The sequence below is a fragment of the Phyllostomus discolor genome, chromosome 5 (genome assembly GCF_004126475.2).
Source record: "Phyllostomus discolor isolate MPI-MPIP mPhyDis1 chromosome 5, mPhyDis1.pri.v3, whole genome shotgun sequence".
Taxonomy (NCBI): Eukaryota; Metazoa; Chordata; class Mammalia; order Chiroptera; family Phyllostomidae; genus Phyllostomus; species Phyllostomus discolor.
In genome coordinates, this window is record NC_040907.2 from 56,354,673 (window position 1) to 56,370,740 (window position 16,068).

The 16,068-nt window shown below is 37.0% G+C and overlaps 1 protein-coding gene and 1 pseudogene across 1 annotated transcript in view; both read left to right on the top strand.

The window, feature by feature from the left end:
* Nucleotides 1–7,627, top strand: part of MSH4 (mutS homolog 4) — a 75,071-nt gene extending 67,444 nt beyond the window's left edge. Inside the window, exon 21 of the mRNA XM_036026301.1 lies at nt 7,242–7,627. Coding sequence (XP_035882194.1) covers nt 7,242–7,430 — 189 coding nt within the window. The 3' untranslated portion in view covers nt 7,431–7,627. The remainder of the gene's footprint in view (nt 1–7,241) is intronic.
* A 7,658-nt stretch (nt 7,628–15,285) lies between these two features.
* On the top strand, nt 15,286–15,418 carry LOC114498147 (annotated as a pseudogene).
* Nucleotides 15,419–16,068: the final 650 nt, after the last annotated feature.

Consider the following 16,068-nt stretch of genomic DNA (forward strand, 5'->3'; position numbering starts at 1 on the left):
ATCAACTAATATGAGACAAAAGTTAAACAGTTCAGTTCCTACAGTACTTACTGCTACACTAACTTTCTGAAGAAAAAAATAAATCTATATAAAGTATGCATTAAAAGTAAAAATCACTATGCACAACATTTTAAAATCCTTTTCATAGTTTTCAAAGCTCTACTATCTATTATTATATATAAACCTCATAACTCTTCATGACGCAGTTACATCTAATAAATGATGAAAAAAGTTACTAGTTTTACTCACATTTTTACAAATAAGGTTCATAGAGGTTAAGGGATTTGCTAGGAAGCAGTATCTCTGAAACTGAATTCACAGCTGTTGGGTCAAAATTTGGAAATCTTTTTTTCTTTTTGTATCAGGTTGCTTTATATTGTTTTAAGAATCCAGCATTTAGTAAACTGATCTAGGTACAGTATGAAATGTTCTACAGTAGTAATAGTTTCCTATGTCTTTCACATTTTCTTAATCTGCCTTCAGTTTTTAATGCATCCCTTCAGTCTTTTGAGTTCCTAGACTGTCTTTTTGAGTTTACTTTCCCAATTAATGGCACTTGAATTCCTTCGTCCATAATTTTGACAGTGCTCTTCCTCTGAAAACCCTTCCAACTGGGGGCAACTTCTTCAATAATCGTGCAGGCTTTGGCTTTTCCAATGATGCTCCAAATATACTTGCAGCAGGCTAACATTATTTGATAAACTATATTCTAAGATGGACACTTTAACCTTTGGAATTATAATGAATCTTATTATTAATGTATATATTTAATGTGGTGGTGTTTTTGTTTTCCTCAGAAAAACTGTTATCTTGGAATCACACAAATAAAGTATTATATAACTGGAAATAGTTTTGTACCCAAAGTTATTGAAGGTGAACAAAAATTAACTTCTGTTCTCCATTAAAAAAAAGGCTAGTTTTCCACTATAAATTCACATAGTTTAACTTTAGTTTAATATTTATTAGTTTTTTCTACCATTATTTTGATGAGTATGGTTTCTTTAGTAACTCTTTCAAAATATCTCTGTTGTTCCTAAGCCCTCTGTGACCTCACTCTCTACAAGGAATTCACTTCCTTTAATTTTTGAAAGACTTGAAGTCATCTTGATGAGTTCTAGAATCTTTTCCCCTTCAAAATTCTATTTTGGCGTTTCCTTTTTTCACCCATTTTCTCTTCCTCTTATCACAGAAGAAGAGATTATCTTTCAGCCTGTTTGACTATTCTACTGTCTCTCCAACCCTGTTAAGATGTTACATCATCGGTTTCCTTTCTTCACCTTGGATCCTTTGTATTTTTTAGAATGACTTTTCTTTTTCTATGACTGTGCTTAGATTTTTTTCTAAGAAGTTCTTTTTTTTCACCTTACTTCCCAAACTATATTTCTCTTCATTTTACTGCCAGCTTCTCAAATGTAGCTTCTTCCATTTTCACTCATAAACTGGATCTTCCTGTTGTCACGCTACTGAAAGTTTCCTCTTATATATGAGGCAATAGTAAAATCTTCTGGCTTATTTTTTTCCACTTCTCTTTCCTGGTCTCTCTGTGGCATTTGGCACTACCATTCTTCCCTTTCCATAATTCTTTCCTGCTTTGACTGCTGTGGAATTGTTTTCCCCTGGATGTTTTCATTCTCCCACATCTTCTGTTACTTCTTTCCCTTTTTGATCAGTGCTTTTTATCATTCCACTTATCAAATAAAAGTATTTCTAAGGTTTTCCCCTGTTTATTTAAAAGTCTATCTTTTGTGATCTCATTTTCTCTTCAGCTTCCATTTTTCTTTCTTTCTTTTTTTAATATATTTTATTGATTATGCTATTACAGTTGTCCCATTTCCCCCTTCTCTCCCCTCCACCCTGTACCCCCTCTCCCATCCACATTCCCCCCTTTAGTTCATGTCCATGTGTTAGACTTGTGAGTTCTTTAGCTTCTACATTTCCTGTACTATTCTTGCCCTCCCCCTATCTATTTTCAACCTACATTCTATGCTACTTATTCTCTATACCTTTTCCCCCTCTCTCCTTCTCCCACCCCCCTGCTGCTAGCCCTCCATGTGCCCTCCATTTCTGTGGTTCTGTTCCTGTTCTAGTTGTTTACTTAGTTTCTTTTGGTTTTGCTTTAGGTGTGGTTGTTAATATTTGTGAGTTTGCTGCCCTTTTACTATACATGTCTTTTCTTTATCTTCTTTTCTTAGATAAGTCCCTTTAGCATTTCATAAAATAAGGGCTTGGTGATGATGAACTCCTTGAACTTGACCTTATCTAAGAAGCACTTTATCTGCCCTTCCATTCTAAGTGAAAGCTTAGCTGGATAGAGCAATCTTGGATGTGGGTCCTTGCCTTTCATGATTTGGAATATTTCTTTCCAGCCCCTTCTTGCCTGTAAGGTCTCTTTTGAGAAATCAGCTGACAGTCTGATGGGAACTCCTTTGTAGGTGACTGTCCCCTTATCTCTTGCTGCTTCTAGGATTCTCTCCTTCATTTTTACCTTGGCTAATGTAATTATGATGTGCCTTGGTGTGTTTCTTCTTGGGTCCAACTTCTTTGGGGCTCTCTGAGCTTCTTGGATTTCTTGGAAGACTGTTCCCTTTGCCAGATTGGGGAAGTTCTCCTTTATTATTTGTTCAAATACGTGCTCAATCTGTTGCTTTTCCCCTTCCCATTCTGGTACCCCTATAATTCGGATATTGGAACGTTTAAAGGTGTCTTGGATGCTCTTAAGCTTTTCCTCGATTTTTTGAATTCTTATTTCATCATGCTTCCCTGCTTGGTTGATTCTATCTTCCTTCTGGTCCACTGTATTGTTTTGAGACTCAGATTCCTTCCTTTCACTATTGGCTCTCCTCCGTGTATCTTCCTGCATCTCTTTTATGGTAACCTGCATCCTTTCATCTCAATTGCACCTAAAGTCAACCAATTCCGTGCGCTTTCTGATCACCAGTGTTTTGAACTGTGCATCTGATAGATTGGCTATTTCTTGGTCGCTCAAAAGGATGAGTCCTGGGGGACTGATCTGTCCTGCTGGAAACATATCTTATGTCTTTCCCTGTCTCTCCTTTTTTTTTTTTTTTTTTTCGGTCTGGTCGCTCTTGTTACGGTGGGGGGCAGAGCCTTAGGTGTTCACCGGGGCTGGGCACCCCAGTTGCTAGATTGTGACGTTATATGTGGGGGCGGGGACGGGAGCGGGGACGGGAGGGGACAATGGCAGTAGTTCCGTTCTCCTGGGCTCAGACAGTTCTTTGGGATCCTGGGCTGTGAGCTCTGCCCTGGTCCACAATTGCTGCCTCACTGAGTCCCCCAGCCGCAGCTTGCGTACTCAGGGATCACCGCTGCATTCTTGCGCCCCAGATGGCTGTTGCGCCGATTTTGCGCCAAATTTTCCCCGACCTCCGGGCACTGCTGACTGGAGCCAGCCCCGCGCCTGCCCGGCTCGCCGTCCCCTACCAGTCTGGATGTACAGGTCTACTTCAACTTCTTGGCTGTCCGACTTCCGTTCAGATAAATCCTCTAACAGTTCTGAGTGATATTATGTCTGTAAATTATTGTTGTTCTATTCTTGGTTGTGCGAGGAGGTACGGTGCATCCACCTATTCCTCCATCTTGCTGGAAGTCCCCACCCATTTTTATTTCTTATCGACTCTGAATCTATATAAGGATGGGGCAAAAGTAGTTTTACTCTGCCATCGTGACATAATTTTGAGTTAATAAATCTATTGCAATAATCAACTTGCGTGTCTCTTTTGCCCCACTCTTTCTCCATATTTCTTGAAATCTTAATTCATGTTTGTAGCCTTTAATAGGTCCAAAATTATATTTATTATCTTCTGTAAAATTTCATTTCTTCATTTTCAAGTCTTCCTTTGATCCATCAAAGTCATCTATGAATCCTGCTTCTTAATCACCTCTTATTAGAACTAGGTAGTGAGTTCTGTCTTTTCCAGCCTGTTCTAAATATTTCTACCATATTATCTCCTAATATATAGCTCTTATCATGTTGTTACCCTGCCAAGGAACTTTCAACTATTTCTTAGCCTAGTGTTAAAAGTCTGCTATGATAATATCTCAAAACACAGTCCTAGGATTACTTATGTTAAAATCACCTGCAATATTGGGAGCCATTCTAGATTTTCAGTGGTCTCTTGTGGCACAGGAATGTACATTTTTAACCAGTCTTCAGATGATTCTTTTCAAATTTATTTGGGTGACATTGGTTAATAATACTGTGTATGTTTCAAGTGTTCAGTTCTATAATACATCATCTACATATCGCACTATATGCTCTCCACCCAAAGTGCAGTTATTTCTGAACCCAACCAGTAGGGGAGGTCCTACCACTTGCTGCCCACCAAGCAAGTGTCCAGAGACAGAGTTCAGTGGGAAATAATCTTTTATTTAACAATCATATAATTTGAAATAATGACAAGTTTCTGCTTCAGATATCTGGGTAACAAACTTAAGGTGAAAGAAAAACAGCATGACATCAAAAATAGTTATTTAAATATTTGTCATTACAACTGCTACATAAGTTCAAGAACTGAAAATAACATAAGAACAAAAATCTGTTCACAGTGCTAACTATTATCACCAAGGTCTTTGGAAATAAAGGCAAGTGTCTGCTTCAAAGCCCATTTCCTCTAAGACACACAAAGAAAAATCACCCTGTCACCCTCTGTCAGCTCAGTTCAAGATTGCACCAAGAACCTCTTTTCCTACCCAAAACTATCATAAATGTGGGTTGCTGAGCTGGTCTCCAGTCTCTGTCCAGCTTCAGCCATCTTTCAGAGTCTGTGCCCCAAGGCTTCTGCTCACGGGCCCGCCCTGGCCACTGTTGGCGACCTTTGACACACACCTTGCGCCCTGTGCCCGGAAGGGAAAAGAACCAAATGACGCTTTGCTTTCCAGTACACTCTGTTTCAAATGTCCTCTCCCAGAATCCTATGTGCTTCCAAAGCCCATGGGAGTGTCCAGCTTTCCAACCAATGAAGCCCAGTGCCTGCCATGTTTGCCTTTGCCTTTTTTTCCTGGCAGCCATGTTTACAAGGGGTCAGAGTCTCCAGTCACACGTGCTCTGTACAAGCTCCCTTCTCTGGTGGCACCCTTCATTAGGAGGGCAAACCACTTGAACCTTCAATTTTGCCTTGGGGTTTTCTCCCTGACCCTTTCCTTCTCTTGGCAATTTGACTCAGCCCATGTGTGACATAGTTTGCCCTCCATCACCATATATTTGACTCTCTTTACTTTGCTCACTGCTCCCCTTCCCCTGTGATGACTACCTCCTATTGTTTGTGTCCCTGAATTTGTTTTACTTTTTTCTTTCAGATGATTCTTAAACACACTAAAGTTTGTTAACTACTGCTGTATAATTTTCTTATGCTTACTATCCCAACCTTAAACAACATTGCTTAATTATATAACCTACTTTTCTGCCACTCTCAATTACTTGTCATTTCACTGTTTTAACCTGATTGCTTGCCTGCTTGCTTTTCTTTCTTCCTTTCTTCCTTTCTTTCTTTCTTTCTTTCTTTCTTTCTTTCTTTCTTTCTTTCTTTCTTTCTTTCTTTCTTTCTTTCTTTCTTTCCTTCCTTCCTTCCTTCCTTCCTTCCTTCCTTCCTTCCTTCCTTCCTCATTAACTTTTTAAAAAAGATTGTATTTATTTTTAGAGAGAGGGGAAAGGAGGGAGAAAGAGGAGAGAAACATCAATTGATTGGTTGCCTCTCATGCCCTTAACTGGGACCTGGCAGGCAATCCAAGCATATGCCCTGAACAGGAAATTGAACTGGCAACCTTTCAGTTTACATGGCAGCATTCAATCCACTGAGCTACACCAGCCAGGGCTTATTTTTAATTATTTGAAAATTAAATTTATTGGGGTGACATTGGCTAGTAAGATTATATAAGTGTGCCATGCTTTTTAATGGGTCTGCTCTAGATGTTTCTTTCATCAAGAATGCCTTTCCTTCCAGGTTCCTCTATCAAGATTCATTCCAAATACCCCATCATGTTTAAGAGTTTATTGACCTGAGTGGGAATTGAGCTCTTCTTCCTTTGAGCACTTTGCATTCTCTCATGGGACTTATCATAATTACATTAATCAGTTGCTTATAAACATGTCTTTCCATTGTGAGACTGATCTTGAGTTTCATTAACATGTCAGGTAGACATTTTTGTATCTCCTGTAGATATAAACACAAGATGTGGCATCCAGATTATAGATGATAATAGATGTTCGATAAATGTTTATTTAAATAATAAACTGATAGTTGATCAATGTATTAAATAGATGTGTAAATATATAATCATCTTATTCTACTCATGAAATCATATTTATTTTTCCTATAGTGAAAGTAGAAAAATGTCTGAAATTGCCTGCTATTGAGAAAGAGTTGAGGGATTTTATCTCCCTTAGTAAAGGGAAGCTCACTAAGACTTTACATACTAAACAGTTAACATTGAAAATGCTGATTCCCCTATCTAGCTCAGGCAGAGAAGTAAATGAAGAATTTTCCAGCAGTACTTCCAACCCTGAAATATTATTCAAGGACCAGATATCTAAAGGTCTTCCAACACATTAGAAAATTCCCATTTTAAACATTATTTCTTGGGTATCCTTAAATAGTTTGTTAAGCATCAAGACATAATTTTAAGTAGCTAACTATGTTGCTTATTTTTATGTTGTAATTCACCTGTCAGGTAATATTTTCTCTTAGATTCTAGCAGTTTTTATGTAAGAGTGTTTTTGAGGGACAAGCTGTTTATTGACGAACCGTTCTTTCCACCAGTTTATCTGTTGGGGAACTAAAATAGGAGATTGCAGAATGGTGGCCTTGAATGACAATTAAAATTTTGAATACTAGATAGCAATGAAAACAATGCTGTTTTTCCATAGCCTTTTAATGAAAAAGTGTTTGTAGAACACAGCTCTAGTGGATTTTCCCTTACTTTTTGGTTTTGTGTTGAGATATTTGACCTATTTAGCAGACTTTTTTCATTGAAAGGTGGTTTTCAAGGATATAAAGATCTGTCATAAATTTGCAAATATTCATGTGAACTTTTATTCTCCAAAATAATATTTCTTTATTTCTTCTGTATATTCCTTGCTAATTGGATAGAACTGACTCATCTGAAGGGATTAGTTAACCCTTGGGTTCTGCATTTCCAGCAAAAGATATAGAAAATTACTAAAAGTTTAATATGAGTCGATAGTAGTCATATTTTAATTTTTATATGTATTTTTTCAATAACAGAAAAACCAGTGGAATACCCCTGAGATGGAAAGACAGAGAGCTGTGTACCATCTAGCTACTAGGCTAGTTCAGACTGCTCGAAACTCTCGGTTGGATCCAGACAGTCTGCGAACATATTTAAGCAATCTCAAAAAGAAGTATGAAGCAGATGTTACCAAGGCTGAGCAAGTTTCAGGAAAGACTGAATAATAGTTCATATTATACAAATGAAATTAAAATTCATTTTATATTTTAGTTAGCAACTACTTGATATTAATCTCAGAATTATCATCCCCTATATATTCTGTATAAGAAAATGTTTGTTATTACTACCTACCAATGAGAACTATTTAAAGGGCTGATTTTTAGGACAAAAATTAGTGTGATGTGATACTTTTTTCATTTATGAAAACTTTTATTATTGCTTTAAATTTATACTTATAAAGTTAGAATTTAAAATGTTATAGTATTGGGATGGGAGTAAAAGATAGAAAATTGTACTGCAACAACAATTTAAATAAAATTAAAAAAAATGTTATAGTAAATACCTTACTTTAAAAAAACAACTCCCTTTTTATGTCTGGAAACATACATGAATTTTTTACACTCTATTCTGAAGCAATAATACCCTATGTCTCAGTAATTTTTTACTTAGTATCCCAAATTCTAACACTGATGCTTCTGAAGTTAGTTAGAATGATACTGGGAATTTCAAAGTATTTTTTTGACATTCAGTAGAGTTTTAAAGGACAAAAATAAACAAAGGCCATTTGTAATGCAGCGTGTTTCTGGAATGGGGAGTCACCACCACAGACCCTTTCAGTTTTCCAAATGGCCAGGGCTTGCCATTTTCTACTCATCGACCTCTTTTTCAGGTTTTCATTTTTGGCCATCTTTTTTAGGTGAGTTGACCATGACTGCAGAAAGGTAATATTGATTTGTTTACCTCAGTTCTTGACTGAGAGGGAACATTGCATAGAACTGTTTTTCTGTAGGCATGTGGCTACACCACCATTTTAGAATCTCCCCACGGGTCACTGTGGTTTTATAACTGGACAAAGAAAATGGAAGACCACCAGTTCAGTAACTGTAAAGAGCTGTTGTATTCTCAAACTCCTAATTTTTACAATTTCATCACAGTAGATGACTTATTTACATTATCTCAGCCAGGAGGCCAAGATAGAGAAATTGTTCTTTTCTTGGACGACTAAGTATCTGGAACTCAGGGAATACATTCAAGAATCTTCAGAATTCATACTAATTTGACCAAAAAATAATTTAGAGACTGGTTAGGGCCCTATTTTTTGTTAACATACACATATTTTATCTTACAAATTTATTATTAATATGTTTGACTTTATTAAACTTTTTCAGCATTCTAAGTACACATTAGTAGCCAGACATATTGAAAAAGTTATAATTTGAATGACATATATACTGTTGGAAGAGTAAATGTAAATTAGTAATGACATTTACATTTGACATATATTAAATGTCCTATTAGACTACTTATGTTCTCCATTCGTTTTCCTCTTTTAGGAAGAGTATTTGAATTTGACTGTTAACTACATTTTAATTCATAGATTTTGAAATTAATTATATTTTATGCAATCATTGCTGAAAGCAGTTAGATAATTTAGGCTTGTGGCAAATTTCTAGAAGGCACTGAGGAGGAAGAGGGTGTGACAGATTGTTGGGGAGGATAGGGAAAAAAGTGAGGAAGCCATAAAACGCAGAAGGGGAGCAGGCAATGGAAGAAAAACAGGCAATCCAGAGACAGGTACAAAGTATTAAATACATTGGATATTATTTCCTGAATTGTATTAAGTTCCCTTTAGATTTAACCCCAATATTAGATTCCACCAGTCTTCTAAGAAAGTTTTCATCATTTAGAGCTTTTGATGCAAAAACTGCAGCCAACTGACTTTCTTTTATTTTAGGTTTGTCATTCTGACATAAAAATAGCTTTATATTTTCTTAAAATTAAGTTACTGGTACTTTTTCTTCAAGTACCAGTATTTTGTATAGCAGAAACTTCAAAAAGCAAAGCAAATAAAGATACAATTATCATGTCATAGTACTGTGGAAAGAGGTGAATACGAGGAAGACAGTCCATTTTTTAATTTTAAGGTTTATTTGGCCCTACTCTTTAGACCTCTTTGACTTTGACTTTCTCTAAAATTATAGATCATTATCTTATAATCCAGCCTTTTAAGATAAATGCCCATAATGTTGTACCAAACTCCTTTCATTTCTACCTCAAAGCCATTCTTTTAGTCTGTTCTGCCTTTCTCCTTGTATAAAGTCATCCTTTTTTAAAGTCTGGGAGTAAAGTATGTGAGAGTAGAGGAATAGGGCAGCTTATCCTCATGCATAGGAAGCAATGCATTTATTTTAAAACTTACATACAGTAAAATTAGTTTTTTGGTGTACAGTTTTAGTTAAATGGTCCACATTTATGGATTCTTGAAATCACTACCACAAGCAGGACATAGAACAGTTCCACTCCCCCTAAATAATTCCCTTAGTACTGTCTCTTCATAGTCAAATCCTTCCCTGGCTCCTAACTTGAACTCAGCAATCAATGGGAATGATTAAGTATTCTTTCCCTATAGTTTTTTCTGGGATTTTTTTCCTGGAATGTCCAATAAATAGAATAATATATAGCATATAACCTTGTGAAACTGGCTTCTGTAACTCAGCATAATGTGTTTTAGAATTTATCCATGATGTTTTGTCTTTTTATTGCTGACTAGTATTTCAATGTTTGAATGTGACACAGTTTATCCATTCACTCATTAAAGAACATTTGGATTTCCAGATTTGGTGATTATGAGTGAAGCTGTTATAAGCATTCATCTATAGATTTTTGTGTGAGTTTTAGTTTTAATTTATCTAGGTTAACTAGGAATGAAATAGCTGCATCATATCATAAGTGTATGTTTAATTTCATAAGAAGTTGACAAACTTTTCCAGAATGGCTGTACTATTTTGTATTACCATCAGCCATGTATGAGAGTTCCAATTGTCTCACATGTTTTCTATACCAGGTATTGTCATTTTGGGGGGTTTGTTTTAATTTTAGCCATTGTAATAGATGTGTAGTAAATAATGCATTTTTTAAAAATTAAAGCTATTCTGATAATTATTTATAGTAAGCAGTGATTTTTTCCCTCTTTCCTAATTTTTTTTTAAATGTGGAACAGGCCACATACTAGGTGCTAGGGATACAAAAGATGTCTGATCTTGAGGTAGATTTTGCAGGTGTAGTAAAGAGGAAAAAAAAAACCCATGTATTAGAGTTGGAACACCATGTGATAAATGCAATAATAGAGCAACATAATAAAAAGTGTAGTGGCACAAAAAATTATATAATTGTGAGTCAAGGACTTTAAAAGATAGTAAAATATATCAGGTATTCAGGAAAAGTGCATTTTTGATAGAAGGATTGCATATGTAAAAGCAAGGAGATATGAAACAGTAAGCTCTTTGGTTTAGCTGGGAGGTAGAGTGCATATGAGAAAGTGAAAAAGAAGATGAATCTAGGTGCTTTATATAAATTTCTTCTGTAGACCACTGAAGAGTTCTAAGGTGTGTGTGTGTGTTTCTGGAGGGTGGGAGAGGGTGATGGCGATGGAAGTGGAGGGATAACTATGAGATTTCCATTTTAGAAAGATCATCTGGGTGATAGCATGAATGATTGGGGAAGGGTGATTGAAGCCATAAGAAGGAAGACAAGATTGTTTAAAAGACTGTTTTAGTAGTCTGGTAGAGAGTTGATCATTAAAGATAGAAGCAATGGGAGTAGAACAGATGTGTTGAGTTGGGCAGAGGAAAAAAGAAGCAGAGAGTAGAGTAGCTGGTGGGAGAGAGAAGATAATTTATTTGCAAGATACTAAGGAGATTTAGTGACGGATTAACCAGCTTAGTGACTCATCCAATTTTTTACTGAAGGAAAGGTGTTATGGGTTCAATTGCCCCCACCCCAGCCCCTGCACCTCAGAATGTGACCCTTTTTGGAAACAGAATCATTTTAAATGTAATTAGTTGAGATAAGGTTATACTAGAAGGGTGGGCCCCTAATCCAATACGACAGGTGTCCTTATAAGAAAATTGCCATATGAAGACAGTATTGTAGTGATACCTGTATAAGTTAAGGAATGTCAAAGGTCCTTAGATGACCACCAGAAGCTAGAAAGTGGTGAAGAAGGGTTCTCCTACAGATTTCAGAGGGAACATAGCTCTGCTGAAACCTTGATTCTAGTTTCCAGAACTGTGAGACAAATTGCTGCTGCTTTAAACCATCCAGTTTGTGTTACTTTGTTATGGCAGATCTAGCAAACTAATATAAGGAAGAAAAGTTAAATGTGATTATGAGTGTTGATGCTATCAACCATGTTGAAAAATAGAGAAGTACTGGTAAGAATCCCATTTAGTAGTTCTAGAAATGTAGGTGCTGCTACTTGTCCATTCTCTGGCATAGATATGAGCCTTGTTCAGTAAAAGTGATAACTACACCAAATTCACTAAATTCTAACAGTGTTGAAAGTATAAGAGGAGGAGGAAGGAAAAAAATGGATGGAAATTAGAAAATAAATGTAAAAAGATTTGCTGAGCTATTTTCCCAGACAAATCTCTTGATCTGAATCAGCAGTCTAGTGTTTCTTTGTGAGCTAGACTAAGGGTAATTTTAATACTTTCTTCATATTAACACATATTTTTAACCAAAATAATAACTATGTTTATACTACTATTAAATATATTCAAATGTTATACTGTGTGTACTATAAATTCCTGTATACTTATTAGGTTATAATATGCTTAATCATATAATTCAGTGTAGTTTAATTAAGTATATAAATTCAATCCAATGATGCATTAGTACCTCACAGGAATGAAAATGGAAGAAAAGGAAAAGCAAGTAATCTAGTTGTTTTGTCACTTTGCTGTTTCCATTCTATTCTTTGGAAACTTAAATTGCACGGCTTTTATTTTATCTTACTATGACATCAGAATGAATACTCTTTTCCTATGAATTGTTAAAATTTTAAAAAATATTTTATTGAGTATGCTATTACAGTTGTCCCATTTTTCACCCCTTTATTCCCCTGCATCCTGTACCCACCCTCCCACCTGCATCCTCCTCTCTTAGTTCATGTCCATGGGTCATACATGTAAGTTCTTTGACTTCTACATTTCCTATACTATTCTTAACTTCACCCTGCCTATTTTGTACCTACCATTTATTCTTCTTAATTCCCTGTACCTTTTCCCCTATTCTCCCCCCTCCACCTCCCCACTGATAGCCCTCCATGTGGTTTACATTTCTGTCAATCTGTTCCTGTTCTAGTTGTTTGCTTAGTTTGTTTTTGGTTTTGGTTTTTAGGTTCAGTTGTTCATAGTTGTGTTTGTTGTCATTTTACTGTTCATGTTTTTGATCATCTTTTTCTTAGATAAGTCCCTTTAACATTTCATACAATAAGAACTGGGTGATGATGAACTCCTTTAACTTGACCTTGTCTGAGAAGCACTTTATCTGCCCTTCCATTCTAAATGAGAGTGTTGTTGGATAGAATAATCTTGGGTGTAGATTCTTGCCTTTCATGACTTTGAATACTTTTTTCCAGCCCCTTCTTGCCTGCAAGGTTTCTTTTGAGAAATCAGCTAGTAGTCTTATGGGAACTCCTTTGTAGGTAACTATGTCCTTTCTCTTGCTACTTTTATGATTCTCTCCTTATCTTTAATCTTGGATAGTTTAATTATGATGTGTTTTGGTGTGTATTTCCTTGGGTTCAACCTCTTTGGGACTCTGAGCTTTCTGGACTTCCTGGAACTCTATTTCTTTTGCCAGACTGGGGAAGTTTTCCTTCATTATTTTTTCAAATGAGTTTTCTATATCTTGCTCTCCCTCTTCTCCTTCTGGTTCCCCTGTGATTTGGACATTGGAACGTTTAAAGTTGTCCCAGAGGTTCCTAATCCTCTTCTCATTTTTTTGAATTCTTGTTTCTTCATTCTGTTCTGGTTGGCTGTTTTTTTCTTCCTTCTCCATACCGTTGATTTGAGTCCCAGTTTCCCTCTGTCACTGTTGGTTCCCTGTATATTTTCCTTTATTTTGCTTTTCATGGGCTTCACTTTTTCCTCTATTTCTCGACCATACTCAACTAATTCTGTGAGCATCCTGATTACCAGTGTTTTTTTTTTTTAAGGTTTTATTTATTTAGTTTTAGAGAGAAGGGGAGGGAAGGAGAAAGAGAGGGAGAGAAACATCAATGTGAGGTTGCCTCTTGGGTGCCCCCTACTGGGGACCTGATCTGAAACCCAGGCATGTGCTCTAACTGGGAATCAAACCAACAACCCTTTGGTTCTCAGGCTGATGCTCAATACACTGAGCTACACCAACCAAAGCCTGATTACTAGTGTTTTGAACTGTGTATCTGATGGGTTGGCTATCTCTTTATCATTTAGTTGTATTTTTCTGGAGTTTTGATCTGTTCTCTCATTTGGGCAATTTTTTTTTTTTTTTTTTGTCTTGGAGAGCCAATTATATAGTAAAGGGTGGAGGCTTAGGTATTATCCAGGGTGGGGCACCCAACTTTTTGTGATGAGGCACTATGTGTAGGGGAGAGGTCCAAGAGGGAACATAGCCATTTGCTCGGCTCTCCACTGGCTTTCAGTCACTTTCTCCACTACCCACAAGCAATTGGGCCCTTGTGGTGCTAATTCCCAGGTGGGTGGGTTTGTATATTGTTCTAGGACCTTGTGGGTCTCTCCAAAGAACCTTCCTGTGAGGCTGGGAGTTTCTCCTGCCACTGCAATCCCCACAGATTTTTACAGCCAGAGGTTTTGAGGCTTTATTTCTCTGTGCTGGAACCCTGGGTTGCGTGGTCTGTCTCAGTCCCCAGTTGTTCCTCCTGGTTTATCCACATGCAAATGTGGGACCACCTGCTCTGCCAGCCTTCATCTTGTCACATGTTCTCTCCACCCTGACTGCCTGTCTCTGCCCCTCCCACCGGTCTGGATGTATGTTTCTTTTTTAACTCCTCAATTGTCAGACTTCCATACAGCTTGATTTTCTGGCAGTTCTGGTTGTTTTTTGTTTTTAAACTTGTTGTTGTCCTCCATTTGGTTGTATGAGGAGGCACAGTGTATCTACCTATGTCTCCATCTTGGCCAGAAGTCCAAACTGTTAAAATTTTAATGGTCCTCAGATTGCATGTAGTCAGTGCAAATGGCTACTATTTGATAAAATCTATAATGTATCCTAAAATACATAGTCCTGAGGTGGGGGACAGATTCTCATTGTGAAGAACTGCAAAGGCATAGCTATGTATGGTGACAGATGTTACTAACTAGGCTTATTGTGGTGATTGCTCTGCAATATATACAAATACTGAATCACTATGTTGTATGCCTAAAACTAATATACAGTATCTCTTGTCTTTAGGAGATGCATTCCAAAACCCCCAGTAGATGTCTGAAACTGAGGATAGTCCCAAACACTATATATACTATGCTTTTTCCTATGCATACATACCTTTTTACTTAAAGGAAGCACTTTATGGCTTCTCTTTGGCATATCTGAATTACAAGCATCACTACTCTTGTATTCTGGGGCGATTATTAAGCAAGATAAGGATTATTTGAATACAAACACTGCGATACCGTGACAGTCGATCTGATAACTGAGGTGGCCAGCCATCATGAGACTGACAAGTAGCTCCTACAGCCTGCATGTGCCAGACAAAGGGATGATTCACATCCCTGGTGGGTGTAGCAGGAGAGCACAAGCTTTCTCATGCTACTCAGAATGGCAGGCAATTTCTAAGCTTATGAATTATTTATTTCTGCAATTTTCCACTTAATATTTTTAGTACGCAGTTGACTGTGGGTAACTGAAACCCTGGAAAGTGAAACTGTGGCTGAGAGGAGACTACTGTAATGTTGTATGTCAATTATACCTTGATTAAGAAAAAAAGAACTATAAAGGGTCTGAGATTTTTACCTTAGTTGCAGACCAGCTGGTTATCTTACTACAGTTTGATGTTTGCTGTCAGAAGTCAAAGGAATCGCTTCTTGGCCTTTTGGTTACGATCAAGTATAGTATCTGTTCTTATCAGTTTAATAACTGTTGTCCTGGCTGATGTGGCTCAGTGGTTGAGTGCTGGGCTGTGAATCAAAAGGTCACTGGTTCAATTCTCAGTCCAAGGCACATGGACCCCAGTGGGGGGCACATGAGATGCAACCACACATTGATGTTTATCTCCCTCTCTCCCTTCCCTTCTCTAAAAAATAAATAAATAAAAATCTAAAACATAGTCAAAGACTTCTGGGCAAAAAATAAAAGACTTGATAGTAATGACTCAGCATGCAGCTTGAGCATCATCGTGTTTGTGTTGGTTCTGTCCTATAAGACAGTAAGTGGTCCGTGTAGATGTGCACACAGGGGATTTGTGTTATAGCTGAGGAACCCCAAGCTTGGGAGCTCCAGTCATTTATAATGAACTTGAAGCAAACATACTTGACCTTTTCTGCATAGAAGACATCACCTCTGTTATACTACTTACTAAGCAAACCTGCTCTTTGCTTACAGGGAGACACTGTCTCTAGCTTTCAATGTTGCTCACTATACAGACATCCTTAAAATGGTCATCAGGAATGAAGCAGCCAGTGTCTTTACTCGTAGGACAGCAGAAACATGAGAGACACATGGAGAATTGTCTCCTAATGCTCATATTTGTGTTGTAACACTTTGACCACATAGTTATAAAGAGAAAAGTCTAGTACCCTAGATATTAAGAAAGAAAAGGGCTAAAAGATTGTAGTAGAAAATGTGTGAAAGTGGTCAAAA